This window comes from Nelumbo nucifera, chromosome 1, assembly GCF_055504915.1.
Source record: "Nelumbo nucifera cultivar China Antique chromosome 1, China Antique-T2T, whole genome shotgun sequence".
NCBI classification, from domain to species: domain Eukaryota; kingdom Viridiplantae; phylum Streptophyta; class Magnoliopsida; order Proteales; family Nelumbonaceae; genus Nelumbo; species Nelumbo nucifera.
This window is the reverse complement of record NC_142649.1, coordinates 146983528-147003077: the sequence shown is the minus strand read 5'-3', so window position 1 is coordinate 147003077 and position 19550 is coordinate 146983528. Positions and strand designations below refer to the sequence as shown.

The following is a 19550-nucleotide window of genomic DNA, read 5'->3' as shown; positions in this document are numbered from 1 at the left end:
TAAAATATATAATATGTATTTTTATATTACATAAAATATATAAATAATATAATATTTATTAAAATATATATTTATAATTTAATATATATATTTTTTATTTTTTTCTTTATAATATCTCTTTCTATTCAGCTGCTAACAGTATGGGTTAAGTTTCGGGTTCGGGCCCAGGCCCGGGCTTCGGGCCCAAATTGTAGGTCCGATGGTCGGGCCAGGTTCGGGCTCGGACCTTAAAAAATTCTGATAATCCAGAGTGAATGCCCGGCCCGGCCCGGCCCATGAACAGGTCTACTCGTATACTTGGACGATTAGTAACATATAATACTGTTTTATGAAACTGAAGCGATGCACCAGATCTTTTCCCCTGGATTCAAACAAAAGCCAAGAGGAGGGAAAACAAATTCATTTTTTCGTTGTTGGAGCAGAAAAAGAGAACCCCATGTCCATGGACACCGACGATCTGATCGCCTAAACCAGAAACACAGAGAAACCTCCCCCTCCCTCTTTCTCTCGCAATCATTTTTACCTCCAGAGAAACCACAGACACAGAGAAGATTTGTAAAGCTCCGGAAGCCCTAATTTCCGTATCAGTCAGGACCAGAAACAATGGCGGAGGCAATAATGAGCCCTAATCCACCCACCGCGCTGAGGCAGAGAGCACCCATGGCATCTCGTCTCCAATCTCCGACTAGTCCGTTCTTCTTGGGTTCCAACGATGATCAGCTGGAACGTGCCCAGGCTCGAGCGGCCAGGGCAGCCGCTATTCGCCGCAAGTCCATTGCCGCTGCTGTTGCCTCTGCTGCTCCTCCCCCTCAGTCTTCGGATCTTTGCCTTGGTAAAGAGCAAATTTTGGAGTTGTTCCAGAACTGCATTAAGCTTGCAAGTGAAAATGTTCGTAATTTTCTTTCTTTTTTTTCTTACAATTCGTAATTTTCTTTCTATTATGCAAGTGACAAATTTCTGTTATTATAGTGATATTTTTTATTTCTGTGGTTCAGAAAATCAACCAGAAGAACACATGGGAGCTCAGCCTTATAGATCACCTCAGCGAGATTATTAAAGTGGAAGCAGAAGATGATGTGGAGACCAATTTTCAAAAGGTTTGAAATATTTGCTGCTGCAATTCATCGATTAAATAAAGAATACCTTTTTCTTATTCTACTAATTATTGTTTTACTATTATTCCTTCAAAGGCAAGCTGCACTTTGGAAGCTGGAGTAAAGATATACTCATTGAGGGTGGACTCTGTACATTCCGAGGCATATAAGGTTCTCGGGGGAATAAATAGAGCTGGTCGTGAAGATGAACAACAAGGTAAGTTCTTTTGTTTACTCACTAAAGTTCAATTTGTTGGATTATTATCCACTATTGGTTATATTTGAAGTTACATTGGTTTTAATTTTATAGATATTTTCCTCTTTTACGGCAAGTGATTTCGTGATTAACCATTGGTAGAGGAATACGTGCCTTGAAGAAAATGGCTCATGTAATTATTATTTTTTTTGATAAATATGGCTTATGTAAACTATTCGGTGTTGAGAATAAAGCCAAGATGCCAACTGGGGACAAAAATATGGGAATATGTCTACTCTAAGTGGTTAATATTTTTTTCTTGTTTCTAGAAAATGCTGTCAGAAAAAAAAACAATCCCAAATACGACCATCCACCTTTTTAGATCAAGGAACACCCCTTCCAGGATATACAAGAAACTAGAAACAGGAGTAATTTCAGAATCGCTAAGGTTCCTTCTGAGCCCCGAGTTCGAATCAAAACTAGGAAAGGAGGAAGGCACAACAAACTAGGAAGTAGGAAATAGGCTTACCTTTAAGGGAAGAGGCAGAAAAGAGAGGGAAACAGGTCCTTTAAGGGTAGCTCCCCAATCCAAAGATCTTCCCAAAATCTAATTTTATTTCCAGAGGAGAGATCATACCTGTTGTTATTGAGAAATATAGGTAGGATACTATGGGTGGCTTTCATGTAAGGGATGGACATGCCCAATGCAATTGAGTCATTGACTCATTGGAGTACCCTGTGAATCCATGCCTTAGGCATGTGAAACCAGCATACAAATACCCTAGGACTTGTGAAGTGCAGCCATCTGTGATTCAGAAGCAGGCCTAACTTGCAAATCCCATTACTTAACACATGATAGTACAATGGCTTTAGTAAGAGTAGCGAGGTGCAAGACGGTAACACACGACAGGATCAAGTGAGAGATCAGAAAAACTGCACAGGTTAGTATCAGATCCTCTCACATTATTGTCCATAACCACTTGTGCTAAGCTGGCATAACTAACTAGAGAACTTTCCATTGAAGGAATATTCTAGAACTACCTTTGGACATGCAGGAACTGCATTGGTAGCCTTTTCCTATATATAGGGCACCTAAGACCACTCTCGGGATCAACAGAATCAGATCCCATTACTTTTTGTCTCATTCTGCTAGTCCAACTTTGTCTTTTTGCCTAATCTTTCCATTGGCACCTTTTCTCCGACTCTGATCCTGAGACCAGAAACCCTAGATTGGAGTTTGTCCATTCTTGTCCAACTTTCAGAAGTCCATAAACCACAGCCCCAGCACCGTCTTACACCAAGAGTAGGCAAGAATAGCTCTGTTTGATAATCCAGCATCCCAATCATTATCCATAAGCCCATGAATACTTGATACAACTTTATGCCATAACTTTTCATTCTTTATTGGTAGTCTCCACAGTCATTTCCCAATGTGTTGTGGAAATATGTGGACATTTTGAACCATGATTCCAGAAAACTATCTCCCTCAGCTTTGAGATTTTGAGGAATAAACTTATCAATATGATTTCTCAGAGTATTTTGCTGAATTGAATGATGTGGCAAGATGAGAAGGCAGAATTAGCAAATTGATTCCTCTTACAAGAGACTGGATAATTTACTGCATTATTTTTGGATCAAGATGCAAACTTGCTTAACTTTACAAGCTTGACTCACAGTTTTCAAGAACAAAATCCATTCAGATATGAGGTCCTTTTGTAGTCGGATCAGCAAGATAGTGTTTTTTTTTGTGATTATTATACATGTTCCAGCACATTGAGTGGAAAGAAGTATACAACCTGGATGTTCCTTTCAATATGTTTCAAATTTCCAATGATGTGTTTTAAATACATAATAACTCATGTAGTATTGAAACAGCTTCTGACATGATGAGGTCCAATAATATGGTTGGACTATAAAAACCGGATTGTGGGTTCTTGCTTGTAGGAGTGGATTTAGACATTCAAATCATGCAATAATTCATTCTTATCTTTCATTTGTGGGTGGAGAATGTAATCTGCATGGTTAAGGCATTGACTTTGCATTGGGATGCTTACAGCTAGTTGGATTACCTGGCATTTAGAACCAAACAGTCTCTAGTTGATCAACTAAGATGGTGTTTGATAGCATCTCCGAACTCATCCTCTACATTATGAAAATTCCTCAGAATGATTCAGCGGGTCTGCTACCTCTGAATGCGCTCAGAGGTAGCGGATGACATTTTGTTCTCCAAAATACCCATTTATAATTTTTGAAAAACCCATTTCATCCCTATTAATCATCTTTTTCTTCCCTCCTCTCTCTCTCTACCCCTCTCTCCCTTTCTCCTTTCTGTTTCTCTTTCCACTGTCTTCACTGAATCAATGAACCAGAATCATCGCCACCACCAGTTCACATTTTCATCCCTCTTTCTTCTCTCTCTCTCTTTCTCTCTCTCTACTATCTTTCTTCCTCTTCTCTCCCCACACTCTTTCCTCATCTTTCTATCCCTCCAGCGAGCATTGGACCAATAGCCACTGCAACTCTAGGGAAAAGCTTCTATCACGACAATGACCATCTAGCCAAGAAAACAAAGACGACCTGAACAAAACAGGTATCAAGGACAAACCGTCATTAGCAACAGCTGGACCCTTGAAAAAATAATCATTGTAGCTCTAGGGAAGAGCATCCATCATGGCAATGATCATCCTCTGATGGTTAGCAGCAGCTGGAACTCACGAATATTGTTGAATCGAACCAGGAATCCATCACCCTTGTGACTTGTGTTGCAGAGGAAGAAACCCCAGCTCAAACTTGCTTCACTAGTGATTATCACATCACCAAATTTGGCTTCATCACCGTCTTGTGAACTTTCTCTCCTTTCCAGATTGGTTTGAATCTAGACACATTACAATCTTTCACCCCTGCTGTACATTACCATTTTGTGTTCACACTCAGTAATATGTCCCCATTGCAACCTTGTCACGATCTTGTAGTTATCGCTAAGACCACCTAATTTTTGTAATTCTAATTATTTTATAGTGTTTTAATTATTTTATTACAATAATTGTTATATTCTAATCATATCAGTTTAATAATATAAGCTTGAATCGTTTTTTAGTATTTTATGTGTGGAGTAATGTGGCTTTAATCATTAGTTTGTGCGTGTAGCTGGTTGCTCTTTGTTTTACATTATTGTTTACTTTTTATTAATACTTTTTATTGCTTTTAAAATTTTCTATTATTTTTATTGTTTAATTTTTTAATCTTTTGTTTTTATTATTTTTATAATATTAATCTTTTAATATTATTTATTTTATTATTTTTATTTTTAATGGTTTATCTTTTTATTATTTTATAATATTTTCTATAATATCATAATATTTTAGTCATTTTCATTTATTATTATTTAAATAACAACTTGAGGGATAAATTTGTAAAATGCAAAACTTTCAGACCTTATAACATTCAGATTACCGAACAACTCCACTACATTCAGATGTCTGCAAAAGCAGAAAGCAAAATTTCCACTGAGTGCTTTCCGAGCTTTTCCAGAGGTTTTTTTTTTTTTTGCTTTTCAGATTTCAGACTTCAGATTTACCAAATGCCACCTAAGTCTATTCTTCTTTCAGTATTTTGAAATACTAAACAATGCTTTCATTTATGATATTAATGTTTATTATTTTTTTGAAGAGTAAATAAAAAGAATTTATTAAAAAAGATAGGCACAAGGTGTCTAGATAACACCCTGCAAACCAAAGCAAACATACATCAAAATTCAGATCAGACTAAACTGAATCACATTACAAATTTGAATCTCTAATAATCCCAGAAATTCTCAGCAAAGTCTGAAGGACTGATTTGCTCAATTTGAATCATATGCTTTTACAAATTTAGTCTTTATTAACATACAAAGATGTCTGTGGTTGTATCACTGTCTTTAGTTTTTTAATTATTTTTTATTTTTTAAGAACCATAATTCCTGCCAACCAATGGTAACCTATGCACCTACTACTGGATGCAACTACTCCTAGGGGCTAGGGAGGTAAAACAACTAGCTACTACCTTGGCCCCTTGTCTGTGTTGAGTAGGACCTGAAGTTTAAACCCATGAAAAAAATACTACTTATCTCAAACAGGTAAATTGGCTATAAATTTCTAGTACTGCCCATTTTTCATCTTTGTGCTGCAAGTAAGAAATTTCTAGCCAAATTGCAAGCTCTTGACTTGAGTTTGCCTTAAATCAAATGATAAGAAGAAAGATATCTCTTAAATCGTATGACCATATTGCATTTCGGTTCATATCCTGCTCATGTTTGCTAGTGTTTTTATGTTATGGTTTATCATGACAGAAACTGTTGTGGAGGGTGACAGCATCAATGGACAAGAAGAGGGCTGCACAAAGAAAGACTTAGAGAGGAAGGTTGTTAATTTTATCTTCTTTTAAATGTGATAATAGGGATGGTCAGCTCACAGCGTTAAATATATGCAGGTGTCACCTATATCAACTTTGGAGTCATCTTTTGATAGTCTTAATGTGAAGAAATTTGATGGTAATTGTACTTCCTAAACCGCTTTTTATCATTAAGTGATTGAGTTATTGGCATTATAATTTTTTTCTTGTTTTTCTTTTTCAGTTGCATTTTCAGTGGATCCTCTATATCATCAAACATCTGCACAGTTTGATGAAGGCGGAGCAAGGGGTCTCTTACTGAACAACCTTGGAGTGTATGGTGGCTGTCGAGTAATTTTTGATTCACAGGAAGCACCTGGGAAGTGTATGTCATGTGAAGCTCAATGTGATAAATCAGATGTTATTGATCTTTCTTTTGCCAGAGGTGTGTTGTATTTATTAGTAGCACGATTCATCTTTCTATTCACATCTTTTAATAGCAAATTAAATTTTTTTCTTGTTCTGGTAATTTTTTTTTGATTTCATTACAGAATGTATTGAGGAGATGGTAACTAAAATGCCTACAAAAAATGATATTTCACCAACACTCGGAGATATTATCAATCAGTTTGATGAGTGCAATAGAAGGCCATCAAATTTGTTTTCTACTGGCCAGAAAAATGTTGAGCATGCTGAAGTAATTAGTGATAACCAAGATGAGTTTGAAGATGATACATTTGAGAACTGTACAGCCTGGAGCTTTGATCATGATGATCAATCAACTGCGATTGATGAGAGTTCTACTTACACAGATCCTATTTTTCCAAGTCAACAGGTGGTAGTCACCTAATGCTACACATGCATTCATTTGAGTTCTATAACTTTATTTGCAAATTTTCTGTTAATCTGTTGTTTATTAAAATAAAATAAAAATTATCCAGGGGATTGCTTACAGAAGCTTTTGGTTTGCTTTTGCAGGAGAATGATCCATACATAGTTCAGGAATCTGACTTGACTGATTCGGATGACAGATTTGAAAAGGTTGCCGGTTTTCTATTTCCAGGCTTAGGATTTACTTCAATACAAAATGCTTGGGCTGGTCCTGACCATTGGAAATATAGGAAAGCCAAGGGTAGGGACTGGGAGAACTTGCTTTATCATGTTCATGTATAGTCTTAGTATGACGATACATGGTTTATATATTTTGGGATTGATTTTACAGATCCAGAGAATGCTCCTGTTTCTGAAGGTGGATCTCCCTTAACAAGTAAGAAAACCAGAAGCAAGAAGCAGGTAGAAGTTGATATCAATTTCACAAAATCATTGGAGAAAGAAATGCCAGATATCTTTGTAGCTCCAAGAAATCCAAAGTCTTTACTGCTACCTGCAAATAGAGTGCCTTGTAATACCACACTTCCAGAAGATTGCCATTATCAGCCGGAGAATCTTGTCAAATTGTTTCTTCTTCCTAATGTTTTGGTAAGCTTGATCATCAAAAGAACAGTAAGGTTCTAGGACCTACCATCAAAGCGGCTCCTAAGCCCTTGCTTTTTTCTAAATACTTGTTGGGGCCATTTGATAACAGCTGGAGTTGCTGAACTGAAAGACTTATTGTTTTGTCTTTTAGTTAAAATAATTAAATAATAAAATTTTCAAGAAAATAGTGGTCTACCACTTCAATTTCAGTCACTAAGGAGCCTACATCTCAAAATCTTATTCACTAAAAGACAAATTAATAAGCTTTTCAGTTCAGTATCTTCAGCTGTTATCAAACGGCCCCTTAATATCTTTGCTGTTGCATTCAGTGACAAACTGTCTGTTTTCTTTTAGTGTTTCGCAAGGAGGAGAGGAAGGAAATCCTCTGGTATGTTGCTTTTCACAGTGGTGGTCCTTTGAGTATTTTCTTAGGATTGTAAGATTTAAAACCTGCAATCTAGAATTCTCTGGATCTATCTAATGTTTCAGTATATAAAATAACATAATCCTAGATTATCATTTTTTTGATCAATATTCCTAGATTATCATTCATGGAGTTGCTATGCTAATTCAGGATATGAATCGTAGTTTTTTAACCTTATTTTTTATTGAAACTTTTGACAACCTTCTTTTCCATTTGTTCTTATCATACAAGGTCTTTCTCATTAATGAAAAATGGATTCTATTAGGGCTTCTGCCCTTCATGTATAAATGGTTTCATTTTCTATTTGTTGTTTTTGTATGTGGCTTTTCATCGTATCTTTGTTTTTTTTTTAATGAGGCAGGGATTGTACTTTCTTGTTTTTTACTTCAATAAATCTCCTCCAATCTATTAATGAAAAATTCTGCTTGTGTATACTTGAAAAAATCATAGTTCATTAATCAGTATTTCAGTATAATTTGATATGTAATAAATGAGGGGATAAATAGTGTTTTTGGATGTTAATTTCCAACCCAAGTTTTATGATGTCATGGTTCTATTTTTGTTTTGATAATACTATTTTGTTGATATTTTTTGCACCAAGATCGTACTGAAAACTGATTATCCTTGGCATTTCTAAGACATTTATAACAAGGTCAAATGGTAGGGCATTTTTCTGAAGTTAGTTTCTTTTTATTTTGTAGAATTTAAAATGCCAATGCCTTTTCAAATCCCCAATTACAACACGGTCTTTTTTCCCCATTTTCTTCTCATTTCTCAATGGCTGTCTTTGTGATTCCTTATCTACAACCTCACAAGATGTATAAGATAAATATTAAGTTGTGATTATCATGATTATTTACTCCATCAGATGAATCAAGGCAGCAAGGCCATGGTTTTGAGCCATCTCAAGAATGGGAAAATGATAGTGTGTTCAATGGTAGTTTTGATGATGGGAATGTTCATAGTGATGTGGAAGACTCCAACTCACTTGTTTCTCAGCCCCGCCAGGTTTGTTTGCAGATATATTAACTTTGTATAATTCTCATGTTCAGTTAATAGGTTTTCTTGCATTTATTTTTAATCGTTTTTGTTTCCTTTGGCTTATGCTTTTGGTGAAGGGGATCTGCCACTTGGGTTTGCTAAGATTATTGTTCTATTTTAAGCATAGGGTAGTTTAAGACAAAGAAATGGTTGAAGGAAGAAATATATCTTGCTGGTCTGAGAATTATATAATCAAGGAGATTCAAAGGTATTGGTGAGCTGGTTCAGAAACAACAAAAGTGGTTCTCTGCATTACAGGGACACAACAAGGGAGATATTATCGACATGGATCCATGGATTAGTCAATAGTCAATAGCCTTGCTGATGCACTAGTAAAGCAAGGGGTTAATAGAAAATGATATGTTGGGGGTTATGTCCATGAGTGCCTGTTTGGGAAGGCTTTCACGAAGCAGCTTCTGGCTCTGTGAGGTGGGCCCCACCCGGACAGCCTAGAAGCCATGCTTGGTGAAAACCCTGGGGAGTTCAAAATGACTGTTGGCAAGCCAAAAACATGGCTTTCTGCTGAAGCTTCTTTTAGTGGCTTCTCCAAAGCAGTTCAGTCAAAGTAGCTCAACCAATGCTTTAGCCCTCTCAAATGGGTCCTGAATGTGAAGATACAATCATACAAAGCCAGGTGACAAGACATGACCAAATAGAAAATGGAAAGAACAATACATTCCTTTCTCCCCTACATGGTGTACCTCCCCCTTCAAATCTAACAAAAGAAAAATCCCTATGTTTAAACTGGCGCGCCAACAATTAAGCTCCTTGCCAATCCCCAACAAGAACAGACCAATATTAACCACCTTCCAAAATTACATCTAACACCCAACTTAATTCCTTCTTCAGGATAAGTCTTGTCATCTGTAATCACTCTCATCCTCATGAAAATGCTACCCTTTCCACCTTATTACTCTTCCTCAAAACACCCAAAATCCTCAATAATGTCTATAAAAACTAATAAAAAGTTATATAACTAAGAATATAATTTTAGCGACAAGATCTCTATAATAGATAGAAAACATGGTTATTTTGCTGTCTTAGAAAATCAGAGAAATAAGAGTATAGAGAAGAGAGAAATAGAACAGAGAAGAAAGTACATATACCAACTTGGTACTAGAACAAAAGAAATAGCATTTACTAACCTCATACAAAAGGGAGCTTCAAAATAAATATCTTTTGTCTGATAAAAAACTGAATATTGCTTTATTATTCAAAAATTAATTCTCTATTACAAAAATTTCTTATTTGTTGAGTGAAATGAGGAGGTTGCAATGCTCAAAAGATGTTGTATTGCAAGTTTAAAACACTAAGAAACAAGGACTTATGATTTCTTTGAGCACAACACAACTAGTCCTATAAAGAATTTTCCTTTTTCTGATTGTTAACTGATAAGAGATTTTATTGAAATATAAAGAGGAAAGAAGAAAGGGTGGTATGGCTGTAAAGTTAGAGAGGAAAAACCAAGGGAATAAGAAAGTGGGGGATAGCACCAACATGCTACCATCCCCTGTTCCCCACTAAAAGACTAATGCAGGAGCTGAAGAATCAAATTTGGAAATTTCTTAATTTTTTTGTATCTTTGTATATTTGGACAGCATGGGTATTTTTGTCATTTTAACTAGTCTTGTCTGTATCCTTAGGAAGGCACACTAGGCTTATGGAATGGATTTGCTATCTCCCCAGGAAAGGAGAAAGTTAATATCCTTCAGTTTGCAGATGATACTCTTTGTTTTGTGGATGCCTCTCTGCATCAATTGGACACAGTGCTTGGAATTCTGAGTTGGTTTGAAGTGGTATTGGGTCTCAAAGTCAACCTGAGTAAAAGTAAGATCATCCCAGTGGGCCAAGTATCAAATTTGGATGATTGTGCACAAGTGATGGCTTGTCATATTGAGTTCCTCCTGGTAAAGTATTTGGGGCTGCCTCTTGGGGTCAAATTTTCTTCCTCAATTTGGTGCCCAATCATTGAGAGAATGGAGAAGAAGTTGGCCTCTTGGAAGGCAAAATATTTATCTTTTGGTGGTAGGGTTACATTGATTAAGAGTACCCTTTCCAACCTCCCAACATATTTTCTCTCTCTTTCCAATCCCAAACAAAATAGCAAAGAGGTTGGAACAGCTCCAAAGGAACTTCTTATGGAGGGGTTGGGAAGATGAGAAGAAAATTCACATTGTCAATTGGGAGCAAGTGTGCATTCTTAAGGATGTGGGTGGTCTGGGAATCAGGAAATTGAAAGAATTTAATTATGCTCTTCTCAGTAAATGGATATGGAGATTTGCTTATGAGAGGAAAGCATGGTGGAGGAGTCTTATTGCGGCAAAGTATGGTGTGGTATGGGGTGATTGGAGAACTCTTGATCCCCTTCCATTTGGGGGTAGCTCTCTTTGGGCAGGCATCTCTAAGTACAACACTCTTTTTATGAATGAGATCAGTTTTAAAGTTGGTAAAGGGGATAGAATCAAGTTTTGGAAGGACCCCTGGTGTGTGGAGGGTCCCTTAGCTGAAGCCTTTCCTCGTCTGTTCCAAATTGCAGTGAATCAAGATTCTTTAGTTGCTGATAACATTTGCATCTCTGGGGATTCTTTCACTTGGACTCCTCTCTGCAAGCAGAACTTGTTGGATTGGGAAGTGGATGAGTATGTGGATCTGTTGGGGCTGATTTAAAATCAGAGAATTGATTTGTGTGTGGAAGATGAATGGTCTTGGAAGTGGAATGAAGATGGTAGCTTCTCAGTTAAATCCCTTTTTCTTAAGATGTGCAGTTCAGGTCAGGATAACTTCCCTGCTAGGAAAAAACTATAACTATTAAAAATAAAAAAAACTTCCCTGCTAGGCAGATTTGGAATCCTACCTGCCCCTCCAAGGTTAACTTCCTGGTTTGGACAATGGCTCTGGATAAATGTTTAACTAGGATTAATCTGGAGAGAAGGGGTGTTCAGATTCTTGATCCCTCCTGTGTTTTATGTGGAAATTTTGCAGAATCTACAGAGCATTTGTGTATACACTGTCCGGTTTCCTCTTCAATTTGGGGACATTTTTTCAAGAAATTGGAGGTTTATTGGTCTATAAGTCTGTGAAGGAGCTGCTAATGAGTTGGAGATTGGAGGGTCTTAGCAAGAAAGGTAATCTTATTTGGAATACCATTTTGTATGCTGTTCTTTGGTCCATTTGGACTGAAAGAAACAACAAAATCTTCTGTAATCAATCTAAAAGCCCAGAAGAGGTAGTGCAGAAAGCGGTGGGGAAGATTTGTTCCTGGGTGTCGGTGAATGAGGAGTTTAAAAATCAGAATGTATCTCACTTATTTTGCACTAAATCATGGATGTACTTGTAATCTGTTTTGGGCCCAAGTAGACCTAGTGGTCTGGGCCTTGTTGTAATCTTCATTCTCTCTGAATAAATTACTTTACCTTTTTCGAAAAAAAAAACCTTGTTCATCTAGTTTAGTGGGGCTTATCTTTCAAATTTCAGTTTATTTGCATTAGTAGATAGAAAGTTATTGTGTTTCTTGATGCACAAGACAAAGAGTGGCACTTTTTGTAATTATGGTGAACAGTGTTCCGGGCCACATAAGTCACTCTATAAATAGATGTATTCTCTTTTGAGGAATGAATGAATGAAGATTTCTTAAGAGCTCTCTTGCTGTATGGAGTGATTCCTACAAACCCTAGAGTGATTCTAGGACCCCTTGGAGTGATTCCTTGGGATTTCTCTCTTTTCTCTTTCTCTACCCTTTCTACTCTCTCTTCCTCTCTCTTTCTGTCTTGTGTTAGTTTGTTCCAGCCCTACTGCATCAAAGACACTCTGTATCATGGGGATTTTGGCCAAAGATCTAGCTTCCTAGATGTAATGTGGTAACTTCCATAGCCTTCAGGTGTGGTATCATTCCTAATCCAACCGACAAGTACCTCTGATCTCATTTGGCTTCTAGATTGTTACAGTTCAGAGAATCTCGAATTAAAACCCTTGGAGAGGAGTTCAGACCTGATGGTGTGTCAAATTCCTATCTAACCTGAGCAAACTATCAAGTTTTCTCCTTGATGGTTCCTGGAAGCTCCACCAATGCCTCACTACCTAAACTTCAGAGTTCAGATGCTACATCCATCAGTGTTCAATTCAATGGATTTTAAGGGAAGGGAAAACTAGGTCTACAGTGCTGGTCCTTGTCAAGGACTATGCTACATTTACTCTTCCGAAGTAACTAATACTTCACCATACTCTTCCTGAGTATTCAAATACCATAACCAACAGATAACAAACTGAGAAACGAAAGTATTGCTGCAGGCCTCCTTCCTTTGTATCTCCCACAAAACCTAAAGTAAACTCTTGTCATTTCTCAACCTGCATCAGTTGGTTTAGAAACTACCTAAGGAATACCATGCACCAAAATATATGTTGAGAGAAAAAAGAACAAAAATAATATTTTTATAGCTAAAAGCCAGGGTTGCCAGATTCAGACCAGAGTAGATGGTTGAACCAATGACCCAGTGACCTTTCTGAATCCTGTTTAAATGACAAGTGAGCATCTGTTTTCTGTCTGGTATAAGTCTGACAACATTGCTATATGGTCTACAAGGGGTGCTTGTCTGCTAGAAACATATTCTATCCTGTTAATAGTTCTTTTGCACAATTTTCCACAGTATTAATAATAATAATAATAATATAATATATACATTATCTTTTTTTTTTCATATCACTTGTCTTATCTTTTCACCTTGATCTTTGACTCTATACAGGAGGACGATAAATTCATTTTTATCTTATTATCCAAAACAAAATTTCTTTTCTTTTTGGGACTAATGCTTGTTCCTGTCTTGATAAATCCAGGTAAACAAAATTGAGGTTCAGTATGACAAAACCTCTAAACAAGTTGATGTTCATGTGTTAAAAGAAACACTTTGGGATCATATACAGGATTCTACCAATATGCCTGAAAAGGTAAGCCATTCTGTTTTACTCTTGTTTGACCTGGGTGTTGCTTACATTATTATTAATCCTGAATTCCTGATGAAATGTTTAATGGGTGAAATATCATTTTATTGGAATTATTAGTATATCTGAGAATTGAATTCATAAAAAAGGAATACTGAGAGAATCAAATGAGTGAAGTAAATGTACCAACGGAACCGAACCATTAAGAACATTTGTGAGACTGATCTGAAATGTTTGTTTTCTTTTTTTATTTAAGTTGAATTTGTCTTCCTACTTTCGCTAGTGATGGCTATGCTCATGTTTTTTTTTTTTAACTCCTTAAAATAATCTGAATAATATTATTTATATTCTAGATTCAATTGATGGACCTAATTCTGATTTCTATAGCCTTTTCTTCTTATTGTTAATCATCATCCTCATCTATAGAACCTTTTCCCATGTACTTGGAAGTTGGAACATCTACATCAATTTAGTTTTGCAATTTTATTCCACCAAGGGCTATATATTTTAAAGCATGCCTCTATATCCTTTCCTGCCATCTGAATCCATGCCCTTGTTGAACTTTCTAATCTCTTAGGCTCTGTTTGTTTTGTGGGATGGGAAGGGAAAATAGGAATATTTTTGAATATTCTTCCCTTCCTATGTTTGGTTTGGGATGTCATGGATGGGATGGGAAAAAGGTGGGGATCATAGTTCTCAATTCTTGGGAAGTGGGATCTCACATCTCAGCATTTTAATGAGAAACAAGTAAACAAGTGGGAAAGGTGGGGGGAGACTTATTTAACATGAAAAAGCACCTTCCTTATAGAATTTCTGAAGAGTTAATATTAGACCCATGATCCATTAATAAATTATTCATTATTTAATCAAAATTTAATAAAACAATTTAACTAGATTCATTAATAAATAATTAATGAAAACATTTATTAATTAATAGTAAACTATTAAATTTATTAATTACTTAATAAGTATAGTAAAATAAAGTATTGATAATAAAAATATTATTAATTAGTTAATAACTATTTAATATTTAACAAAAAAATTAAATAGTTAAGTAATTAATAATAATAAAATAATAAGTGTAAAATATAATCTATTATTAATTACTTGATTAATGAATTAATAATTGTTATTGGGGCTAATTTTCTCACTATTTTCTCTTTTGCAACCAAGCAATGGAATGTGAAAAATTTCAACCCATTTTCCTTTTCTCATCCCATCCCATCCCTCCTTTTCCATTCCACAAAAATCTTCCCTCAAACTAAATATAGCCTTAGCGCATTCACCCAGGATACCTAATAGGCCTTTAGTGTTTTCTAAGTTACCTTGATTTGGTATTTTTCTTTTTTAAAATCTAATTTTCCTATACTCGCTGAAAAATGTGTATTGGTCCTTTTTCAGTAAAGCCATATCTTATCCACATCTTCCTTGTTGTCTTGGAGCATTTTTTATTGTAAAAATGAAAATATCACCGGAAAATGAGGAAGCACAAGAAGGGGTGATGAGGCATCACCTTGGAAACACACACACATACACACACAACCTTCTATTAGTTTTGATTACAATGAATATTGAAAGCTTCTCAAACATCATCAGGAAATAGATCCAACATAACTAAATATCAGAATTAGAAAGATGCTCCGTCCACATTTTCATAGTTTGGTGAACAAATAACCAGTCCAGCATAAGAAAGCAAACATCAGCTTCAGTAATGGGTTTGTTAGACAAGTTCGAAGGCTGGATGTTGGCCCACGAAACATTTTTGCCACATTAACCCTTCTCATGTGGGAAGCAGAGGTTTTCATGTCTGGATTTCCTTTTCCTTTTCTTTGTTAAAATTTTGAAACTTCAAATTTTCTGTTGGTGGTATAGAGTCCAAGTTGGGTGTGGATAAGTATCCTATATGATAGACAGTCTGAATAAACTACATAACAATCATGACTTGTGTTTTGAAGCCATTGTTGTTTTGGGTTCTAACATACTAAAACACTGTGTTCCACCTTTTGTTTGCAATTAACTTCTTAGATTTAAAGTTACAGCACATTCTTGGAGAGGGTCATCTATTTCTTTCCCTTAATAAGATATAAGTTAAGGTGATGTTGATCATATTAAATTGTGGTCTGACCTCTGGTGGGGTGATGGGTCTCTGACTGAATACTACCTTTAAGATTTACCATCTCTCTTGTAATGAGGAGGCTTGTGGCGTCCTCTTTTCTTATGAGTGGAGAACATGGCCTGTCTTGGATTTCCTTAGACTGTGTTTGTTTGTGGTTCAAATCTGAACCAGATACAAATCTTGCGCTCGGTTCAGGTTTTGCATCTATTTCTTTGTTAGCTATGGTTTGCACTCATACTTGACACAAAATTTCTACCTCGTCTCCTTTGCACTCACTGGCAGTGCAAACTTTGCTTCCCAAAAACTAATGTAAAATTTGCCCTTCCCTCCTGCATCAATTCTCTCATATAAAGTGGGTCCCACATCACCTTGCTTCTTACGTCACTTTCAAACAAATAACCCTCCTATCTCCATTCTCTTTCATATAAGGTGGAGACATTATTTTACTTCTCACAAACAAATAAGACAATCAGATCTGAGGCAAAGGTAAACCAGAATTCACACTCCGCTTATCTGCACAGCTGCACTCCCATACATTTACACCAATGCATTCATTTGCACTGCAAGCAAATTGAGACCTAGTTTTTTTTATGTTGCCTTAGACATCCCAGGCCCATTTAGTCCCCCATACCTTCTAAGGTTTTTTGGTTACCTTCTACCCCTAATGCACCTCTTGAGTAAGTGAACTTGGCTTTTCAGAGTTCCCTTTTTAACTATGGTAGGCTTTATGTGGAAAGATAAACAGCTTCGGTCTTCTATAAAGAAAGAACTTGGAGGCTAAACTATTTTTGCCTGTAAAGGCACGTGCTATGCACCAATGTTTTGAAAACCGACTTGGAGGCTAAACTATTTTTGCCTGTGCTTTGTGGATCACCGGTTTGACCGTTCAGGTTGAATGACCAAATGGGTCAAACCATGGCATATCAGCAAATTATATTTTTTATTTCAATTTTTTATTTTTTTATTTGTAAGAAATGTTAACAATTGGGATTTGGGACCATAAAGGTTTTTTTGGCGAAAACAACAGGGCAAGGCACCAAAATGTGCCTTAGGAAGCATAGATCTTGAAAAGCTACCCAAAATAAAAAGGATCACCACAATCATGATTGTGACTGGGTTGAATGGGCCAACAATTCAACCGCCTAGGCCAGATGGTTTTTGACCAATCATTGGGTTTTAAGAGAATTGGATCTGGAATCATGGCTGGGTGATGGTTCGAATGGATTGACTGTTCAGGTCAATGGTGGGTTGAAAACACTACTATGCATGTCTACAAGTAAGGCTGCGTTTGGAAACGATGCAAATATGTAGAGTGTAAAACGGTTCATATAAATTGCAAAGTTGGGTTAGTTTTGCATTGACAAAGTTACCTTCTTACCAAACAAACTTTTAGTTGTAATGGATGCAAATAAAGCATATGCTTTTTTTTTATCAAAATCCCACTTGAATGCAAATTTACTTCTTTTTATTGATGTACTTTTACATCTTATTATCAATGTAAATATGCATTGGTTTGTCATTTGTCGATGCATAAATGTAATGTTGCCAAACACCGGAAAAAGTGAACCAGAGAGCAAATTTACCCTGAACCGGGATTTACACTCCATATGCATTGTTTCCAAACGCAGCCTAAAGAATAAAGATATGAGTTAATATTAAATAATCAATTTTACTTTTATGACCTGCACCAAACCAAGGCAAGTATTTGTTTTATAGAGTATAGGTTATATATATATATATTATAAAATATCCATTGTTAATTTGTAGGTGCCAAGTTTTAAAAAATTGCAATGTATCGGTGCATATCGACCGATATGTATCGGTTTTAAAAACCACCGATACTGTGATATGCTAAATATTAAGAGTTAGGAGGAAAACCAATTTTCAATAATTAGCACCCTTCCTAAGCATCTCTGGTTCAAATCTTGAAACCTGAAACTAAATCTAACCATGAGTATCACCCCTTTGAATCGCACAATATGAACCTTGGTGGGCTCTTGCATCATTTCTCACTAATTCAATCCATGTTCTTTTAGACCTGCCCCTAGCTCTTCTTAGCCCCTTCAACTTGTAATATATCTCTTAGTCTTACTTGTATTGTAGAGAGTCTTCTTTGCACATACCTGAACCATCGTAGTCTATTTTCCCTCACCTATTGGAGCCACTCATAGGTTCTTTCAAACAAGTTAATTTCTGTTTAATCCTTTCTACTTTTCTGGCTCATCTATCTTAACAATTGCGTTTCTGCCACTTTTTTTTTTTTTTGAAATGTTTCTTGATTGCCCAACATGCAAAAAGCTAATGCTGCTACCAGCTATCTTATCTGGGGTCTTGGGAGGGGTAGACTGGATATGATCCTAACCTTAGGCATTTTTTGCACAAAGTGGCCATTACCCCTGGTTAAGGGGAGTTGGCTATTCACCTTCTTCATTGCTTGAAGACAAGGCAATTTTATTTGTTTATTCATGTATTTGGTCTGCCTTAATTGGGAGGTCCTGGGGCATGCCTGTTGCATGCTCCGTCAATGGAATGTTGCTGAGGTTGGGTACTTGGTCAATATGGTGTGTGGGAATTACTAATACAATCTTTGCATTTAAAGAGTATTTTTTGGGGTTCCACATGGATGACCCTATATGTTGGAAGGCTTGGAAGTGCTCCAATCCTCTGCTGATGGGCCAGGCTGGTGTGCAGTCACCCTCCCTCTATAGGAAGGCAAGTTACTGAAGTTTTGTGGCAGTTCTATCCTTAATAGCAGGCATTATAAGTGTAATTTTTAGAGATGGATAAGTTTATCCAGTTATTAGATGAACAGCAGCCTTGAATTCTCTTGTTTAATACAATGAGTGTAAAATTAAGGACTGCCAATTTGGATGAATGGGATTTACTGTTATCTCATTTGTCAATTCATATCCCTTGGTCTCTGAATCTTTAGAGTTTCATTTATGATTCATCGTCTTGTTTACATTCATATACATCATGATCCTTTTCTCTTTGAATTCATTTAAGACCATACTGTGCTGTATGACCTGAAAAAAATATGCTTAGTACTTTATTCTGCTCTATTTATTTTATTTTACTTCTTCCTGGTTGGGGCATACACTGTAATTATGCTGATTGATATTCGGATATTCCTATTATCACGATAAGTTTTTTAACACCTGATACTTCTAATCCAAAGGGGAAAGAGACTACAGTATCTTTCAAGCAATTGTTGGCCAGCTTTCCTGATGACTGTCAAGCAGCAGCTCCTGGGGATATCTCTCCTCATTTGTGTTTCATATGCCTTCTGCATTTAGCTAATGAGCATGGGTTGAGTATCCGTGATTGCCCAAGCCTGGATGATCTGCAAATAAATATTCCTTATGTGGAGAATTGTTTGGTCAATTGATCTAATCAACACCATGGCCACATTTCTACTTGTGTTTGTCCATGTACGTGTTTACAGTTGATTGGAGAAGTATCTCACATCTTCATGTGGCATTAAACAGAACGAACTGTTGGGATAGGATTCAATGTAGCCGACCCCATATAGTTGGGAGAAGGCTTGGTTGATGATAATGATGATCTGATATCTTCACGTGCAAAGTTTTTTGCTACATTCTTTGATTCCTATCCTTTCTCACTAACCAGGTGTAAACGTGATTGATATGTGCCGTCATGCGATTTTCTTGTACTTCTGCACCTAATACCTGAGTTTTCTGCATTTGTCTAATGTTCAATGTTCAATTGTGCATTGCCTGAGCATGAACAAATTCTCACTAGAACTTGACATATCAGATTGAACTTTGAAGTATTGACCATTTCGTATCTGTTTTCATCTTGGGACAGCCAATTCCGTCCTCATTATTAATCAATCATAGATCTAAAGCTGTCCCGATTAATAATTGGGTCTCACCCGAT

At 36.4% G+C, this 19550-nt stretch overlaps 1 protein-coding gene across 1 annotated transcript; it reads left to right on the top strand.

Annotated features, from left to right (window-relative positions):
• The first annotated feature begins 346 nt into the window (after positions 1–346).
• EMB2795 (condensin complex subunit) lies at positions 347–19235 on the top strand. The gene is made up of 13 exons (XM_010245818.3): positions 347–888; positions 996–1097; positions 1191–1311; positions 5618–5688; positions 5758–5818; positions 5903–6103; positions 6210–6493; positions 6637–6790; positions 6881–7137; positions 7489–7522; positions 8427–8566; positions 13430–13540; positions 18829–19235. The coding sequence occupies exons 1-13, from the start codon at positions 604–606 to the stop codon at positions 19036–19038; spliced, it is 2031 nt and encodes a 676-aa protein (XP_010244120.1). The 5' UTR covers positions 347–603; the 3' UTR covers positions 19039–19235.
• The last annotated feature ends 315 nt before the right edge of the window (positions 19236–19550 follow it).